Source organism: Lethenteron reissneri, chromosome 64 (genome assembly GCF_015708825.2).
Source record: "Lethenteron reissneri isolate LAM-NWPU_2019-01 chromosome 64, ASM1570882v1, whole genome shotgun sequence".
Classification (NCBI taxonomy): Eukaryota; Metazoa; Chordata; class Hyperoartia; order Petromyzontiformes; family Petromyzontidae; genus Lethenteron; species Lethenteron reissneri.
Genome location: NC_083842.1, coordinates 1438344 through 1457419, shown reverse-complemented (window position 1 = coordinate 1457419; position 19076 = coordinate 1438344). Strand labels below are relative to the sequence as shown.

The 19076-nt window shown below is 45.7% G+C and overlaps 1 protein-coding gene across 2 annotated transcripts in view; it reads right to left on the bottom strand.

Moving 5' to 3' along the window:
- Window positions 1-5183: 5183 nt before the first annotated feature.
- Window positions 5184-19076, bottom strand: part of LOC133359158 (cingulin-like protein 1) — a 114381-nt gene continuing 100488 nt past the window's right edge. The window contains exons 19-20 of one of the 2 annotated variants that reach the window (XR_009757153.1): window positions 13996-14215; window positions 5184-6237 (exon numbers count right to left, since the gene is read on the bottom strand). Coding sequence is in view for 1 of the 2 variants with exons in the window: in XM_061577561.1 (XP_061433545.1) it covers window positions 14053-14215 (163 nt within the window). In the remaining variant the exon portion in view is untranslated. Of the gene's footprint in view, window positions 6238-10495; window positions 14216-19076 lie in introns of those variants that run through there. The other variant, XM_061577561.1, reaches the window with a different exon arrangement.

The following is a 19076-nucleotide window of genomic DNA, read 5'->3' as shown; positions in this document are numbered from 1 at the left end:
GATTAGAGGGATCCATGTTTCGCAAACATGATGGGTGGACTCGAAGACCCAAAGTTTTGTGTGGAGCGGCAGACCAGGTGTAGCTTCCACACTGCGTTACTAGGCCAATGAAAAGTTAATGCCGTGTCCAAGCAAGACCATCTTTGTCCGTCTTGGGGACTTCTCAGCCACCTCTTTAGTATCACCCGTTGGTAAAATGACGGTGTTCGGCAAACGTGAGATGGTTGATATTGCATCCATGAGATTAATGACTTCACTAATGAACATTATGGCGGGACCCCGGGGTCCCATAAGCCCCCGGCTCTCGCATAAACTGCGTTGCGACGTCATTTTATGTCTGTTGAAGGCGAACGATACGACAATCTATTCCTCTCGACGAGCTCTACACGATGCGCTAATCAACGTTTCAAAGTTTTGTTTATTCTGCTCATTCGTCCTCGCTGCTGCGCTTGGACACGACACGACAACAGAACGATCCGCGCCAGGCGGGTCGCGGCGTTTATGTGCGTGGTGGGACGGAGTCGCTAAAAATAAATAAATTTATTACGATTTTGACTTTCGTTAATACTGGTAGGAACCACCTGGTTCCACCAGCCCACAGGGGATTATTGTGTCCGTCCGTTCGTCGTGCATCCAAAAATGGGAGGGGTGGGGCTGGGTGGAGAAGGGAGGGTAGGGAGGGGCTGGGTGGAGAGGGGCTGGGTAGGGTGGGGAGGGGCTGGGTGGGGGGTGGGAGGGGTAGGGCTGGGTGGGGAGGGGCTAGTCACCCCGTGGTGCCCTTATAAAACTCAACGTTTAACCTACTCACGCCGGCTTGTGCCCGCCCTCACAGTCGGCCATATTTGCGGAATACACCACGCCGCCGTTGACCCTGACCATTGACCGAGCAACCCAACGTTCCTACTAGCTCCCTCCGCAGGAATGTGTTTCGGGATCCCGGTGTCCCGCCATGAGATTCGTTTTTTCTCCAACCCAATATTCAGAAAACCTCAAAGGTCCCCGTGAATTAGTTTGGTGAAAGCGTGTCTGACTCGATGCAATCTCACTGAGGCCAGGGCAGTTGTAATGCTGTCCTTTTAAGGTTTCACTGAGACCTCAACCCAATATTATTTAATCTTTATATCTATATATTTTTATCGACATCAATAATAACTCGAATAAATGTAAGATTACTCTGGTGTGCTGAAGCGGTGATATCTCGGCCCCGTTTGTTCACGTGACGACTTTATTGACTGACTGTGTTGGGTGGAGGAGGGTGTACGACACACATTTTACTCACGCTATTATGACCCAATGCATCAATTCTGAATCATAACATTGATCACGAAAGCCTGCTACACGTGTTAAAACTCGTCATATCCGCCATATGTATATGTACTCATGTTGGCTGTAATAACTCAACTTTGTGGACTTACTACTTCGTATAAATATATTATTTTATTCTAAGGTTGCCTCTATCATTTAATTATTCATACAAATATAAACCCCCCACTTGTGTCTCTTGTCCGTCATGAACAAATATTGACTGTAATCCTGTAACTCGCTTGTTTACCTACTCTCTTACAGCTTATTGTGAGCGGAGGAGGGCTGTTAAGCCATAAAAACACGTTCCTTCGGAGTGGGCAGGTAGGAACTTGGTTGGACAACGCATTCGTGCACGACAGACAAATATGCACGACAGACAGACAAATCATCCCTGGTGGGCAGTGTGGAACCTGTTGTTCCTACCTGTAAAACGCCTCAATATTCAGCGACGCACAGGACCTGCTGGATTGATTTCAAGGCCACGTTGGCTCGCCACGTCAACCGCTGCTCCTCGTCTAAATCGCAGCAGAAACCTCCTCATATGGCTCCTCCCTCGTTTTAGTTGCCTGGATAGCTGGGACTCGTGGTGTATGGCCTTCATTATGATGAACGCTGCTCTACGTATTAATAGCCCTCAAACTCCACACGAATACAAATAAGACATCATGTGTTACTTGTATTAACCCCAAACTCCACTGGAGCTCGGAGCCATTGCATCTTCACCATAACCACTCTCTGCAATACGATTGAAATGATTCCTTATCCAAGTACTGTTACCTTGTCATCTTGGCTCGATTCCCATCTCAACTTCAAACCTCATATCGACAATTTGAATGCAAAATTAATCATGAAGATGGGGACTTTGTATGGAAACAAACACTCTTTCTGATCCTCTGTACGGGAACATGTGATAGCTGCTACCTTTTCGGCTCTCTTAGACGATGCTGAAATAATTTTACTAATATAACGAGCCAAGAATGTCTATGTGTAACGCGCGTGACGTCACTCCACGTCGAACAGGTGGGGTCCTCCACATGGACCCCCCCCCCCCCATCATTAATAATCATGAACGGGTGACGTCACTCCGCATGAAGAAGGTGGAGCGGAAACGGAAATGTGTTTAAGCAAATTAGCTTTCATTTTTACTGGTTTTTCCCTGGATTTTCAGTTTGCACATAGTCACTTTAAGATGTGTTCTTGTTCATGTTTTTGTTTGTTGTTTGTTGCGGTTGCACCCGATTCAAGAGCCGAATGGCTCACAGGGCTATATCTAAAAAAATAACTTGAACTTGAATTTTTACCTTTCTTTATGGAAAGTAAAGCTAATAAAGAAATCAACGCAGCAACTAAAATAACGAGCCAAAAATGGCTGTGTGTGTGTGTCCCGCGCGTGACGTCACTCCACATGCCCCCCCCCCCTCCCTCATTATTATTCGCGTGTGCCTCGATTTTTTGACGGACGCAGAAGGTCGAGCGGCTCCGGTAATTGTTTCACGCATCTATATATATAAAATCGTTCATGTCTGTGTGTCTGTGTGTGTGTGTGTGTACTGCACTTTCATTGGACGGCGGTTGCCCCTGGCAACGGCTAGCCACGCCTTCGCCGCTTTCATTGGACGGCGGTTGCCCCTGGCAACGAGTAGCAACTTTTCTCCGCGGGGTGGACGCCATTTTTAATAGCGCGGGGGGGGGGGGGGGGGGGACCGGCACCCGTACCCAGCGTTCGCCGGGTGGGAAAATCAGGCAAGGCGGGAGGCTCTGCACGGTGCTAGGCCTCGACACCCAACACGCCACTCTGCGGTAAATTCATACAAATTTCACGTCCTCTACAGAGTGGCGAGGGAGGCAGAGTGGCGAGGGAGGCAGAGTGGCGAGGGAGGGACTCAGCCTCAAAACGAGTAACTGGTGTGGCGTATTAACATCGCCACTGGGGAGACAAAGGCGGCCGGGCGTGGTGGATACAAGTCCCGGGCAAAGCCGGGTCATGACTATGTGTGTATGTGTTTATGTGTATGTCTGTGTGTCTGTATGTATGTGTGTATGTATGTGTCTGTATGTGTTTGTGTGTATGTATGTGTGTGTCTGTATGTATGTGTGTGTGTATTGTGTATGTGTTTGTGTGTATGTATGTGTGTGTTTGTATGTATGTGTATGTTTGTGTGTATGCATGTGTGTGTATGTGTTTGTGTGTATGTGCGGTTATGTATGTGTGTGTATGTGTGTGTCTGCAGCAAGCGCGTGTATGTGTACCTATGGACGCGCGCGCGTGTGTTGTGTAGGGGGAACGGTAGTGTAGTGCTTAGCGTACTGCCTGTGTCTATGTGTGTGTGTGTGTGTCTGTGTGTGTGTCTGTGTGTGTGTGTCTGTGTGTGTGTGTCTGTGTGTGTGTGTCTGTGTGTGTGTGTCTGTGTGTGTGCGTGTGTGGTGTGTAGGAGGAACGGTAGTGTAGTGCTTAGCGTGCTGCCTGTGTGTGTCTGTGTGTGTGTGTGTCTGTGTGTGTGTGTCTGTGTGTGTGTGTCTGTGTGTGTGTCTGTGTGTGTGTCTGTGTGTGTGCGTGTGTGGTGTGTGGGGAGCGGTAGTGTAGTGGTTAGCGTGCTGTCTGTGTGTCTGTGTGTGTGTCTGTCTGTGTGTTCTGTGTGTGTGTCTGCGTGTGTGGTGTGTGGGGAGCGGTAGTGTAGTGGTTAGCGTGCTGTCTTTGTGTCTGTCTGTGTCTGTCTGTGTGTTTCTGCGTGTGTCTGTGTGTGTGTGCGTCTGTGTGTGTGAGGAGCGGTGGGTGTAGTGGTTAACGCTACGCTGCGCTACCAACCCGGCGAACCGAGTTAGATTCCCGCTCATGGCCACCACCGATCAAGATTATTTGAACCTCACATAGGTCGACTCAGCCTCAAACGAGTAACTGGTGTGGCGTATTAACATCGCCACTGGGGAGACAAAGGCGGCCGGCCGTGGTGGATACAAGTCCCGGGCGAAGCCGGGTAGTACAGCTAGTCTTTGTAGAAAGTGAAGGCATCACGGTGACATTTGGTGCCTTTATTTCTTTCTTCGGCACGTCCAACAAAAGGTAAGTCGACTTTACGCTTCCAAATTATGCCACGATAAACATTTCTCTGCTACTTTGCAGACATTGTGTAGAATTCCAATTGTTTTCAACCGCAGCGAGCGAAAGCAGAAGATAAGTAAGTATCAGAGCAGTGAATTTCAGGTACTCTTTGGTTTTTTCGGTAAAGTCACGTAGGTAACAAATAAAATAAAATAAATGAAAACAACATTTCAAGTAATTGAACGTCCGCTAAATGCATTGCTACTGTGACATTACGTCAGGTTTTTATGACTTAGTTGCGTGCAACAACCACTGCCATTAATGCAGTGCTGCGGTCAAATGCTGCGAGGTGTTTTATGACTTCCTTTTGTGCAACATTCACTGCCATTAATAGTGATACAGTGAAATGCAGTGAAGTGTTTGATGACATTCTTTTTTTTATATTCCCTGCCATTAGATTAAGACAAGATACAATTATACTCAGATCAATTTATTCGTAACTCTAATGCTTCATTTTGCTCTTCGTTATTTGCTAAGTTACTTCAGACAGTATCACCACTCTACTTTCTTCGCTCTTCGCTATCAAGCGTCCATCGGTAAAGATACATTTGTCAGTTAACAGCTTCAGGTTATTTGAAAACAGTGCTAAAGTGAAGTTACGGGGTTTTTGTTCAAATTATACAGCCACAGAGATTGTTGTTCGCTTTTGCAACCGAGGCTAAATCGTCTTCATCCCAAGAATCGACCTCGTTCCAAGTGATGTCACTCTTCCTTTCGTATTGAAACGACGACAAATTCCCATAATTCCTGCGTATGCGATGACGATCAACAAGTCGCAGGGTCAGACTTTTGAAAATGTGGGTATTTATCTCAATGGACCCGTATTTTCCCATGGCCAGTTGTACGTGGCTCTGTCGAGATCTAAATATCCTCAACGGATCAAAGTGTTCATCGAGGAGAGCCAACTGCAGGGAAACCTTTGGAACAGTGATAAGAGATTCACACAAAATATCGTATTACCGAGAAGTCTTCCAAAGTCCTTAATTTCATTTAATAAGTTATGAAAATTTTATTATTCTGCTACATTTCCTAATAAAATTTACAATCACACAATAAAACGTTAATTTACATATTTTAATGTTACAGCTTCCGTTCAAGGACGGGCTTACAAGCTAGTACACGAATACCAATCTCAACACACTTTGGATTAGCTACATTCTCTTTTTAAATTTCGACTTACGTTACATCTTACAAACAATTCCACTCGTGACTGTGATCTTTGCGACAACACTGGTTATCATCTCCTGTCAAATCAGAGGGAGATTCATTGGGCAAAGTTCATCGTTAATGCACTCACACACAACTCAATCGGTGTTTATTCAGGATCCAAAACACGCGAGGTCCTAGCGGCTCCACTACACGGGAGTGCATTGTGCCTAGGACAAAACAACTCACAGGGCTCTCACTCATTCTCTATGAATGCCACCAACACCTGGAAATCGCTTAAAAAATGTTGATCACTCTCCCATCCTAAGGTCGCAATGTCATGCTGAGCTGTCGATTATTTGTGAACTTCACTTGCGATTGCATTTGACGTCGTCGTGTCCTCGTCGGCTGGTTGGTGTTATGTCTGTCACGGAAACGCGGTGTTGTTATTGATGAAAACCGACTCAAGAGCGTCTTAGCTCACAGAGTACTTCAAAATGAACTGAAACTGAACTGGAACTGGCACTCGGGCTCAGGTGACACTATTTAGTGGCAGGATCCAGATGTGGCGATCGCAGACTCCAGGGTTCAGGCTATATTTTTGCACGTGGTATTCACGTGCCAAACACAGGTCCTGCAATTTTCATATCGGGGCTTTGGGGCCGTCCATAAATGACGTCACGTACCTGGGGGGGGGAGGGATTTAGACAACACGTTCTACTTAATTAAATAGACTTTTTAATAAATGTTTTCACCTACAATATCAGAGTGCAGCGCCACATTAAATACGCACTACAATGACAATAGTTTAAATCGATTTTAAGCATGTTTTATTTTTAGGGGGGGGGGGCAGAGCTTTGTGACGTTATATTTTTGTGACGCCGTGTGACGAGGGAGGGGGGGGTCAAAAATCGTCCAAAATCGCGTGACGTCATTTATGGACGGCCCCTTTAGAACACATTCGGCCACTGTTAAGTCGTGACACAGCCAACGCGGCGGCGTGTAAGCATCGTGAAGTGACGACTACGACGCAACTTGTCCAGGAAGGATTCTTTATTTAAGGAGCTACGTGCTCTCCCTCGAACCGACAAAGACCCCACACGCGCATCTGCCTTATATACGGTGCGTGCCCCCCCCCCATCCCGTGACCACGCCCCTATTCCCGATCCTTCTCATTGACCCCAGTCCACTCGCTCTGCAGGTTGACTCTACTGTGCCATTGCATCACATGGCCACGCCCCTATTCTCGGTCATTCTCGTAGCCACTAGCCCACTCGCACTACAGGTTAGCTCTACTCTCATTACAATAGTATTGACAAGGCTCGAAAATTGCAACTCGCTACTATACGGAACGTCTGACAAAAACGCGAGTAAGCTGCTGCGTGTGCAACATTTATCTGGCACGTGTCGTGACGGCTCCTACAAGATCCGACGGTTTCCATCCGGTGCTCGCCGAGCTTGATCGCCTTGCGGTTGCTGACCGAATACGTTAGAAGGTGGCGCTTATTACACACAAAAATGCTTCTAACAGATGAATCACAATACTTTGGCCGATCTCGTCAAGCAGCCTAAGCCATCACGCGAACTCCGGTCATCCTCGCAGCGGATTTTTGCTAAACATTGAACAAAGACGGTCACTGCGTTGCGCGCTTTCAACTGCACTCATGTGGCCGTCTGGAACGCTCTTCCTTCCGATGTTAGGAAGCCACTGGAGCTATGCACTTTTAAATCTACATTTAAAACTAATTTCTTGAGCAATGCTTTTTTTTGTGGATAGTTTGCTATCCTTCCCCCGCACCTCCGATAAGCACGGTCGGCTACGTACGGTGCGATAGAAGTTCAACGTACATATGTTTGCCAATAAATTACATTTCTTGCGTTACCGTTGTGTTTTGCTTTGATTTCTGATCGCTTCATTGCTGTACTTCATTTGCTTTTGTTATTTCGATGACCCGGGTAACTCTTCAAATGCGACTGCCCCCTGGTCTCTTGAGTTCTCAGCTGGTTATACAAACTCAAGATCTCAACCTGGAATTCTAGGCTAGCTCCAGTCGGAGTCTATTATCGTGACCTCCACTCAGAGGCTCACACACACACGACACACCCATCATGCCCCTACACACTCCCTCATGCCCCTACACACACTACACTCCCACCATGGCACGACACACACTACACACCCACCATTCCCCTACACACACTACACACCCACCATGCCCCTACACACACGACACTCCCACCATGGCACGACACACACTACACACCCATCATGCCCCTACACACACACTACACACCCATCATGCCCCTACACACACACTACACACCCATCATGCCCCTACACACACTACACACCCATCATGCCCCTACACACACTACACACCCATCATGCCCCTACACACACTACACACCCATCATGCCCCTACACACACTACACACCCATCATGCCCCTACACACTACACTCCCCCATGCTGCTACACTTGACCAGCGTTCTCTTATAGCCCGCGAGACAACTGCTGCTCAGGCGACCCTATTGAGACTAACGACACGACATCCAGTAGCTGGGTGAGGCCAGAATTGCCATCTCCTCCCTCAATGCCGATGTTGAGATTCGGCACCAGGCCCCCAATTCTCAGCGCCGGTTTTCGTTCCAGCTACACGTGCGCAGCACCAGGGCCCCAAACTCTTTCCCGACGACGCACGCACACACACTGGCACCGAGACGTTTTAGCCTGGATTGACCCTTGGGGAAAAGTGATGTTATGCGAGCACGATGTAGGTCGGCATGTGGCACACGAGGCGCGCGTGGGGACAATGGCCGCCTATGACATCGTTCGCTATACGGGTGGCCCGGGGGCTAAGGCGAGCAAGAATGTTGAACCAGCAATGCAGTTTACACCGAGTGGATCTAGATTGTGGCCTGGATGTTAACTCGGATAGCGAAAACCAGTGGTGTACATTGGCAGGAAGCGAACCTGTAACGCTGAGATCACAGGACAGAGCACAATCCCACTCGCAACGCAAGCACGCACACGCCACCAACCCACACATATTTCCACTCGCCACACACAAACCCAATCAGACAGACGCGTGAACCGCCTCGGGCACACAAAAGCAGGTCTGGTAATGTGTTGCACTAAGTTGAAACATAAACCGCAGGTTACATTCTTTCTCATGCTTTGCACTAAAGCAGCAAACAAAGTATGAACATGATTTGGACTGTGAAATCCACAGCAAGAACATTTGAAAAAAATATTTCACACCTGATGATGATTGCTTGTGTTGCAGTCGAAACGTCGTGAACATTTTATTGTTTTATATTTTTATTATTATATTGTTTCCCTTCTACGTGACTTTACCGAAAGAACCAAGAATATGAATCCCTGCAGTCGAAAGCTCTAAATCTAAAAATGATTTGGACTGTGAAACTATTCTATGTTTTATTACACGAGGTAGACATTATGATGACGACGACGAGATTGGAAAGAGTAAAAATATACAACGCATTTATTGGTCCCAATAAATGAACTCCTCATCGCAACCCTGCCCCTTCACACCACCACCACCATCATCATCCTATCCCATAATCACAGTGAATTCCCCCACCCCACCGCGCCCAGCAAACATTTTCCTTTTAAACGTCATACGAGACAGCACACATTAGTGAATCAACTGTTAAACATGTGTATATATACACCCATTGTAAGTGTGTATAATGTATTCACTGCATTATTTGTCATAATCGAAAAGGCACTGAATATCAAAACGTGAAGTCCCCTCTGATACAAGGCACACTTGAGTAAGAATTCCATATAAAAGGATGACGTTAAAAACCCAGTAAGTCGCTCTGTCTAGAGAGGACATTGACAGTCAAGTTCCAGTGTTCGTGGGTGACAAGATGACTGCATCGATTTGAAATTAGAAGACGCGGTACGGCGAGAAAACCAGATCAATGCTATAGTTGGTACCCTGCCTTTAGAATGGGAACCCTTCATATAAGGAGGGCGTATCGTGAGGTAAATGTTAGTTCTGGGGGTTATGCCTGGTTAGGGGCCGTCCATAAATGACGTCACGCGATTTTGGAAGATTTTTTACCCCCCCCACCCCCACCGTCGTCACACGGAGTCACAAAAAGTCAGACCCCCCCCCCCTCAAATATGACGTCACAAAGCTCTGCCCCCCCCCAAAAAAACATGCTTCAAATCGCTTTAAACTACTGTCATTGTAGTGCGTGTTTAATGTGGCGCTGCACTCTGATGTTGTATGAGAAAACATTGATTAAAAAGTCTATTTAATTAAGCAGAACGTGTTGTCTATATTTATTTAAAGTTGCGCATTTTGATGTGACGTCACATTTCTCACCCCCCCCCCCCCCAGGTGCGTGACGTCATTTATGGACGTCCCCTTAGGTTCGTGGTAACGCTAAGGTTACGTTTTAAGACTTGTGGTCTTTTCGTGTCAGGATCATAATGGTTGTCTCAACATCGACATTTATTCATCATCATCAGCAGCAGCCATGATTTATTCACAGCTGGCTGAAGGCCTCCCCAATTCATCTCTCTTAGTCCCACAATGCAACAATCCCACACTCCTCCAATCATTCCCCTCTTACTTCTTTGGCCGCTACGGTCCTCGCTCCTAACAACATCGCCACCATCGCTGCGAGTGGTGTGTCTCCTGCCCAAGCCCACTTCGTTGTTAGAAGTTAGAATTATGTCCAACTTGCGCGATTTATCCGATCCGTGTGATCCTCAGTGAATTTCCCAGCATGCACCGCTCCACGCTTGTGTGTGTGCATTTTTGCTCTTTTTAGATATTGCCAGTGTCATTTTTAAGTACTGTAATGCCATACAAGGTATTACTTAGAAGATATTACATACAAGGTACAGTATTACATTGAATTTCCAACAGTGCTGCAACCTGCTCTCGTTCACCTCTTTATTTCACAGTTTTGATCCCAGTCCGACTCAATAGCTGTCCTCGGTACCGAGGCATACAACCTCTGGATGCGTTTCCCCTCTGACAGACATCTTCGCTGCTTAGCAAAGATTAAGCAAACGTTCGTTTTTCTCGTATTAATCTTGAGTGCGGCTTTTCAGTTTTCTTCATTCAACTATTTAATCATCGTTACACGTTCGTTTATGATTTCATCAAGTTAAATTCAAGGTCACGGTGAGAAATGCTGCCCAAGGGTATTACTATTAGGAGCTATTTCCAGGGCTCTGTTCGAGCTTGGGCCCCTCTTGTGAGCATAGTTGCGATCGCGTAATCACATTAACATGCCACTGCACCATCGCAGTCCATACCAAAAGCAGTGAGGGGGTTACAGAAAGCTTGCACAATCAGAGCGGGGTAATCGAAGAAACACAAAGTACACCATGCTCTAGGCAATAACTTTGTCCAGAATTGTGTCCGAGCCAGAACCACGCCACTCCGTGGACTCTCTCAGCTCCAGGAGCCGAGCTCGCTCAGGAGAATTTTGGGGGGCTTTTAAATTACGCCACTATTTCCAAACCCCTGCTTTTATCTCAATATTGAGTACAACATTTACAGGCAACTGCAATTATCCTCTCGCCAAACATATGATTCTGCTCTTGAGCTGACCATGTGTTATATTTGCCTTGCCGATGCTTTACACACGTATTTAACAGGTCACGAAAGTGCATCGAATGCACAGGAATCACGCGTAACTTTAAACGTGTGTACGGCACATTTTTACGGAGCAAAATTACTTTAAAATACCCATCTAATATTTAGAAAGCTGATATTCATAATCTTGTTTAATGGGGTAGCTTGATTCAAGCCCCACCATCAACAACCGTTTGGTCCACTTAAACTTTCAACCACCTACGGTACACAATCAACGCAAGCAGTGGATGGTACACGTACACAAAAACACAGGCAATTAGGCGATGTTTCAAATATCACAAATTCAGCGAGTGACCCTGATACGAAGACTAGCAGATATAAAACCCCACATGATGCCATTCACATCATTGCTTTTCAAAGTGATTCGATTACAAAAGGACACTCATGAGAAGAGCAGCCCGGCTGCCGCATTAAAACGAGGACATGTATGGTTGTGTGTTCATTGATTGTTAAAGCTCAAGTGCATATACTCCATTGATATGGCTCAGGGATGGGTGGTCCATGCAAGGCTGGACTGATTCTGCATGCATGCAAGGCTGCGGTTTTGTAACCAAGGGCTGGAGGAGCAGTCACACAGGCGAGCGGTATTTTGCGAGGGCTCTCTCACCGCTTGCCGTCCATGGCTTGAATGCATCTCTCGCAGCCAGTTTGAGAAACGCAGCGCTCTGCTGGGTTTGCCATCGCAATGCGAAGTCCATCGTGTCACACAACATGGCTGATTTACCGTCAGAAAGCCGGCGTGAATTCATATTATGTAAGCTAATTGTGGAACGTTAATCATGCCCATGTCATTGGGAGCGAATTAGAGTTCCGTGCACTCCAAAGCAAATTGAGAAGGCAGCCGTTTCATCAGACCAACGTCTCACTTTGACGATCGATTCGCGTCATCTAAAATGACCCGACTTTTAATTCCTACGTATTAAAAATATATTTTAAAACATGTACCGTGCATGTAAAACATCTACTGTTATAAAACACGTACTGTGATAAGAAATGGACGGCTGTTAAGGTAACTGTGGGTGCAGAGTTCGTTAAAATAAAATGGCTGCTGCTCCTGGCAGTATTTTAAGAAAAGACGATCGTGCCTGTACATTATTAACGATGTGCTACTTGAACTCGTGAACATGTCAACTTCGTGGTGCCAATTAGCACGAGGATGTGGAACTTAGGCATGGCAGATTAAGCTCACGTGCAGTACCACAGTTTTTATCTAAAACTACAAAAGCAACTGACAAAGTACCGAGTATTGCGTCCGATTCCTTACTGCCAAGAAACCTGTCCCAGGTGAAGTGTTTGGTGTTGGCACGTGTAGGTGGCAGCTACACTCGCTGTCACCGGCACCACGTGACGGCCGTCATGGCGACGGGTGGGGGGAGATCTTGCAATGAACTTGGCAGCAAACGCCGGTAGCCTTAGGCACGGACACAACTCTCACTTGAAACAATATTCGCTCAAGTCTCATCTTGAAATTAAAAAAATTAACAAATGGCATTGTTCATCGCCATTTATTACAGCACCATCCTACGTGTACATGCCTACATGAAATAAGGTATGGTATCCTGTTAAACTTCATGTGATCACTTGCAGGGAATCATGACGCATCCACACGGGAATATTGCCAAAAGTCTACAAGGCTTGGTTGGCGCTAGTAGTGCGTGCTGCTTCCTACAACACTAAGCATTGCAGCGGATAAGCAGATCTTTACTCATCCGATTCTCATTTCCTTGTTGTTTGGGTGCACACACTCAAGACTTTTTTTCTGTATACAGTGCTGCTTGGCACTACGCCAAAGTCTGCAGTGGACAAACAGACACGTGGACATATTTCATTCAAATATCTTGATTGTTGTGTGCATTCTTAAACCATCAATTTAAACAAACACGTGGGGCTCATTGTAAACAATGAGCAAACCACACAGGCATGCCTCCTCTCCCCGTGGCCTGATCTCACTCGGCCCCCCCTCGTCATAGGCTCGGAGGCCCAGCATCGCCAAAGCAAAACCCCTCCACACAGCTCTGCGCAGCCTCAGATGCAATCTTGTTCGCCCATGCGCCACGTTCACGACCAATGTGGCAAACGCCCTTGACAAGTTTGTTTGGCAAGGATTGAGACTCTACGACAGGACCACATTACACACACAGAGGAGAGGGGGGAAACCATTTATCATTTTTAGCATGGCTATTTGTCTCCCAAGCAACAGTCTGGTCCCCTTTGTGATTTGTGCACAAACTAAGAATAATGTACGGCCCCTCATTAATGTGCTGCTGAATTAAGGCCTTTCCATGCCATGTCGTCACGGGGTTTGTTTGACCATACTTCACCATACTGATCAGTGGACTGGTTAAGGGGGGTAACCCACAATCAGTTCCGATATCGCTCACCACTGACGTCAGCTGTGGCTGAGGATTGGGTTAATAGCACAGTGCGCTAACCACTATCAGTGCAACACTTTTATACACAGCACTATATATACATTTGTGTATTCATGTATTTTAAGAGTAGTGATCATTAAGGTAAGTCAATTGAAAGTTTAAATATAGGTTTAACTTTAGTGATTAAAGATTTTCAGTCATTTACACCTGCTATTTTGTTTCCCAGCTACTCAATGTATTCTAGTCATACACAGAGAATATAATAAGTTGATGCTTTAGTGACTTCACGAAAAGAAAACTCGTTCATCGGTTTTTGCATTGCGTGGCCACCCGCACACGTGGATGCAGCTTTGAACGTTGCGCATTAGACCACGACCCGGGTGTGCTAGCACTGTGGTAACAACACAGGCAAAGGGGACACACACCGGTGATAGACATTGGGAGTTTGGCAGAGGGGCCGACGTGGCAGGCCAAGTTGACCGTCAACAAGAGCTCAGCTTGAGCTCCCCCTCGGCGATGAGTTTGGATCGTAGAGACTGGTCGTAGCCCCTGGCATCCAAGCCGCCCGCATCATCGTCGTCGTCCTCGTCGCTGGAGATGTCCGAGTTGCCCATCAGCAGACTCGGCTGCAGGGACCTCTTCTGCCTGCGAATGGAGAGCGGCCAAGCGTGACGCGGTGCATAACAAGACAAGAGCGGCCACGCACGATGCCATGCGTGACCTGAAAAGCATTCACTCATGGACACCTGTGAGCGTCGACACTGAATTTTAATTTACTTATTTTGTCTGATGGATAATTGTAGTGCACTTGATAGGAGTAGAAAGGTCCATTTCTTGAAACCAAATACCAAATGGACGTGATGTTGCCACCTCACTCAACGTGTTTGCCTGTAATTATTTAAAATGCGAATACATTTTACGTCGATATGCAAATATACACAAGACGCTGAGCTGTGGCGGGTACACACGTGGAAAGTGCAACAGACTTCAATGATTGTCTACAAAAACTACTGAGTGGAATTGTATTGAAATGCAACTGCCAACTGCGTTGCAAGGAAAGAGAATGTTTCCGAATGTATATACTTAATTACTTAACAAATTTGGTTTGTTAGGTAAAGTAACACAGCTTCAAAATAAACGTTCTAAAGATATAATTTCAGCGTGCAACTTTATTGATGTCATTCACATCATGGGAATCCATCTACCCCTGGTGGGAGATCCCCGAGGGCCGAGGTGCAGCAAACACAGTAGACTCGGCATCTTTATTTAGACCGGACGAATCTGATGAGCTGTGAAGCTCTTTTTCACAGATGTCCAGTAGAGGCGGGTCAAAAAAGTTACAACAACAACAAACAATAGGAGTGCAAAAAAAACTGTCAAAGTGCAAATTAATTATCGGAAAGGCAGGCAAGTCACTTAACATAAATAAATCCTGCCGATTTTTTACACTAAATGCAGGCTTGGGCAAGGTCAGCAAAACCCACAACCAAAACACAGTCCGAGACCCCACCAAGAAAACATGCAGTCCGTCAGCCTCCACACAATGTTTGACAATCATTGTCACGCTCTAGAGACACACACACACAATGCACCTTTGGGATTCACGGCAGAGTGAGTGAATGTCCCAGTGCATTAGCACAAGACTGAAGTAGTGCATGGCCTTGAGAGGCACGAGCACCAACCCACTGGCTTCTGGCATCGTCATCGTTGTTGTCAAAGCCTGCCCTTGCCGATTGCTTAGAACCATCCATAAGATCGAAACGTCGTGATATTGTTATTATTTTTATTATTTTTTTCTATCTACGTGGCTTTTCCGAAAGACCCAAAGAATATTAATTCCTGCAGTCAAGAAAGCTTTAAGTTAAGATTCATCCCTAACAGGCTTTTTTTGGGTTAGATCGCGTAAATATATAAATGTGTCGTTAAAACCCGCCACCACCCGACACGGCCAACTAGTAAGGGTTGTCACGTAAACAGAAAGTGGCCAATTCGTCACGAGTACCACTTTCACTAGTACCACTTTTGCCGGATATGCTAAGTCTGCTCTAAATCTGGGGATGGGAACGATGCCTGTGAAAAATCTACCAGTTAAAAGGCAAAATTATTTACAAGATTTAAAACAAAATAAATTATATCTACGTGACTTTACCGAAAGAACCAAAAAGTATGGATCCCTGCAATAACGAAAACTTCAAATCTAGAGTTCATTTACAAGACTCTGCCAGAAACACGCCCAAAAAATGCTAACGGCTCCCCCCGTCTCTGCAACTGCAAGAGTCTGGCACCATAGCCCATCCTCCCCTCCAGGTATTCGAATGCATATAAATGATTCTAAACAGTCATATATCTCCTAAACACGTGATGAAAAGTACCGCTCTCCATTACCTATGGTAACCCTCGTTTCCTTTGAAAAATTGACGATGCAGCACAATGGGCTCTCACTTTGTTGAATAAAGGTCAAGTAACTTGTTGGAATACCATTCCAGATTATAGAAATAAACGCCTGATGAAGTTTGAAGATTGTACAAAAGTTACAACTGAATGAGATGTCATTAAAACTACACCGCCACCTACAATAACCCAATTCTTAATTTCAAATCGTAATCATGCTACGTACAATTGTATAATTTCTGTATAGCGCCTCGGAAAAGGCACTTTATAAATCTAGACAAGATTAGGTGAGTGGGCTATTTAACAAAAGGGTAGCATGCTAGTGCCAACAGATTAGTACAACAATCTTGCCGCAGCATTTTTAGAAACTTGCTAAAATCTACGTTGACATATTGCTCGGAAACTGTGATAATAGCCCACTCAGGCAAGCAAGAAAAACTTAACAAACACAGACGCTCGCAGCGAGCAATCAGGAGTTGCAACCTTAACTCCAACAACAAGATGGCTTCTTATTCCCTTGAAAGGGTGTGGCGACTTGGCAGGTACAATCCAGACAATGTTTCTCTGACACAAGTACATTAAGTGGGTGACAGCTCTTCATGCTCAGTCATGCACGCGCGCACCCCTCCCCAGATGCGGCGCAGCCAATAACCATGAAAGGGCCCCCTTTATGCTGAAGTGTTCGGCAGCCTCGCAACTCGCATGGCACGTATGTCCATATGGACCGTTTGCCTTTGAAGTCACCTCTGGTTTGGATTTAGACGGAGGGGGGGAAATATAATGTGTGTGTTCAGCAAAGTCCTGAACACTAATTGGAAAAGTCACGTAGGTGAAAATAAAAATAACTAAATTAAATCACGACGTTTCGGGCGCAACACAAGCTTCCGTCATCAGGTGGGACAACCACAGCAAAAAAAAAAACTGAATTACTACAGTATAAAAACAGAATTGATACAGTAATTCTGTTTTTTTGTTGCTGTGGTTGTCCCACCTGATGACGGAAGCTTGTGTTGCCTCCGAAACGTCGTGATTTAATTTAGTTATTTTTATTTTCACCTACGTGACTTTACCGAAAGAACCAAAGAGTATGGATTCTTGCAGTCACGAAAACTTCAAATCTAGAACTAATTGGAAACGCTCCTTTTAATGAGATCGGAGTACACTGGGCAGCTGGAACGGGAATAATTCACCATTAGTTTTAAAATGAAACCCTAGCTTTTAATGCACAAAGGTGTGCCGAGTGGCTAAACGTGGTAATGCTGTTCTGATTCCGTGAACTACACCCATTTATAATTCAGTACCTCGCAGTACTGTTAGATTATTCTGTGCAGTATTGTTATATTATTACGTGCAGTATTGTTATATTATATTGTGCAGTATTGTTATATTATATTGTGCAGTATTGTTATATTATATTGTGCAGTATTGTTATATTATTCTGTGTAGTATTGTTATATTATTACGTGCAGTATTGTTATATTATATTTAGCTTTTCAATATTAATCACAATACACCCCTTTCAGCACTTCAAGTACTGTAATCGTAATATGGGGTGCGGCGGTGACACAATGGAGAACGCGCTGCGCTATGAGCCCAGAAACCTGAGTTCGATTCCTGGCCACTGATAACGTCAGTGGTGAGTGTGGTCTAAACCAGTCCTGGGCCCCGCCGACTTCTCCACCCGGCACAGAGCACCGCGGCGAAGTACACTTACCAAAACCCCCATTGCCGGTGCGGCATGGGGAGGCCTTCATCCAGCAGTGGATTTATAAAGGCCCGGATATAAAATTATATTTATTACTCTGCAGTACAAAGCCATCGGCAACAGCGGGTGCGCACGTGCGAGCACTCAAACGGTCGGGCAACGTCGGTGAGCTCCGACCGTGGGCGATCGGGTCGGGGTGGTCGCGGCAAAGCGGAGTGTGGCGGTGCACGCCCGGCAACAAAGTCTCAAGGGAGACCTGGGTAACAAAAAATGAGCATGCAATATACGAGCTCAAGACAAAGCGCAAGAAAGAAGCAATGTCGTGCAAAATGAAGACATTTCCATATGAACAGAGCTCCATTGATAGGTAAATGTATGTCAACCGTGATTATAATTTCGTCCACAGATATCGGAATTTGAAACGTACAGTAAAATTGCGGCCAGCTGGAGTAATAGAGGACAGCCCTGGTTCGGATAGCTGAACCATTTGGTTAGCTCCAAACTAAATGAAAATTTATTAGATAAGTCTTTAACAATCCTATGAACCATATCCAGTATTAAAAACACAGCAAATTAATGTAACGCAGATGCGCTCGTGTTCCACGTGTTATGGGCAACAAATATTTTCCAAAATTAATAATGATTTTTCGAACATGGCTTAAAAGTTTAGAAGGTTTGCTTGTGGAGGATTTTGTTTTTCAACAGAGCTGAGATCCTGGCATTGAATCTCAGGTTCCCACCCAAGGCAATCCCATGTTATCAAGTGTCTCAGGTTCGATAGATGCAGTGCAGTCACAAATGGTGACCCCCACTCTTGCCAGCTCTGAGGAAATTAAGACATACATTTTGAAATGTGAGCTATTCTTTGGTTGTAATTTTTTTTTATTCAGTATGTTAATTGCAAGCCTGTGACATCACTTCTGGGGTTGTTCTGTAATGGAACATTAAGCTTAGGTATTTTTGAATCAACGTTCAAATGTCTTCAATTTCAAATGTGCATTCTGGTGGTGTACATCTCCATCACTGGTCCCTGAGTTGGTGATGGAAATTCCACATTCCAATGGTAAGGACCAGCCTCTATATGGGACAAATCTTGTTTATTTTATTGCGCCCGTTTAAAGGTGCAGAAAAGATGATGGGCGGAGTTGAGATCTCACCAGTATCTGAACTTCCAATGAGGCTCGTCCATAGGGGGGTACCGGGCCCAGGGTAAATCACACTCTGCGCTCCAACTTCGACGCCTTCAAACTAAAGCGGCAGTAATTACATCTGACACCGAGACGTCGAAGCGCCGGGCCCCCCAAAAACGCGGGGCCCGGGGCAGTCGTCCCGATTCGCCGCATCCTCAGGACGGGTCTGCTTCCAATTGTCAGTCACATGTTCTTCCATTCTCATCACCTGGACATTATT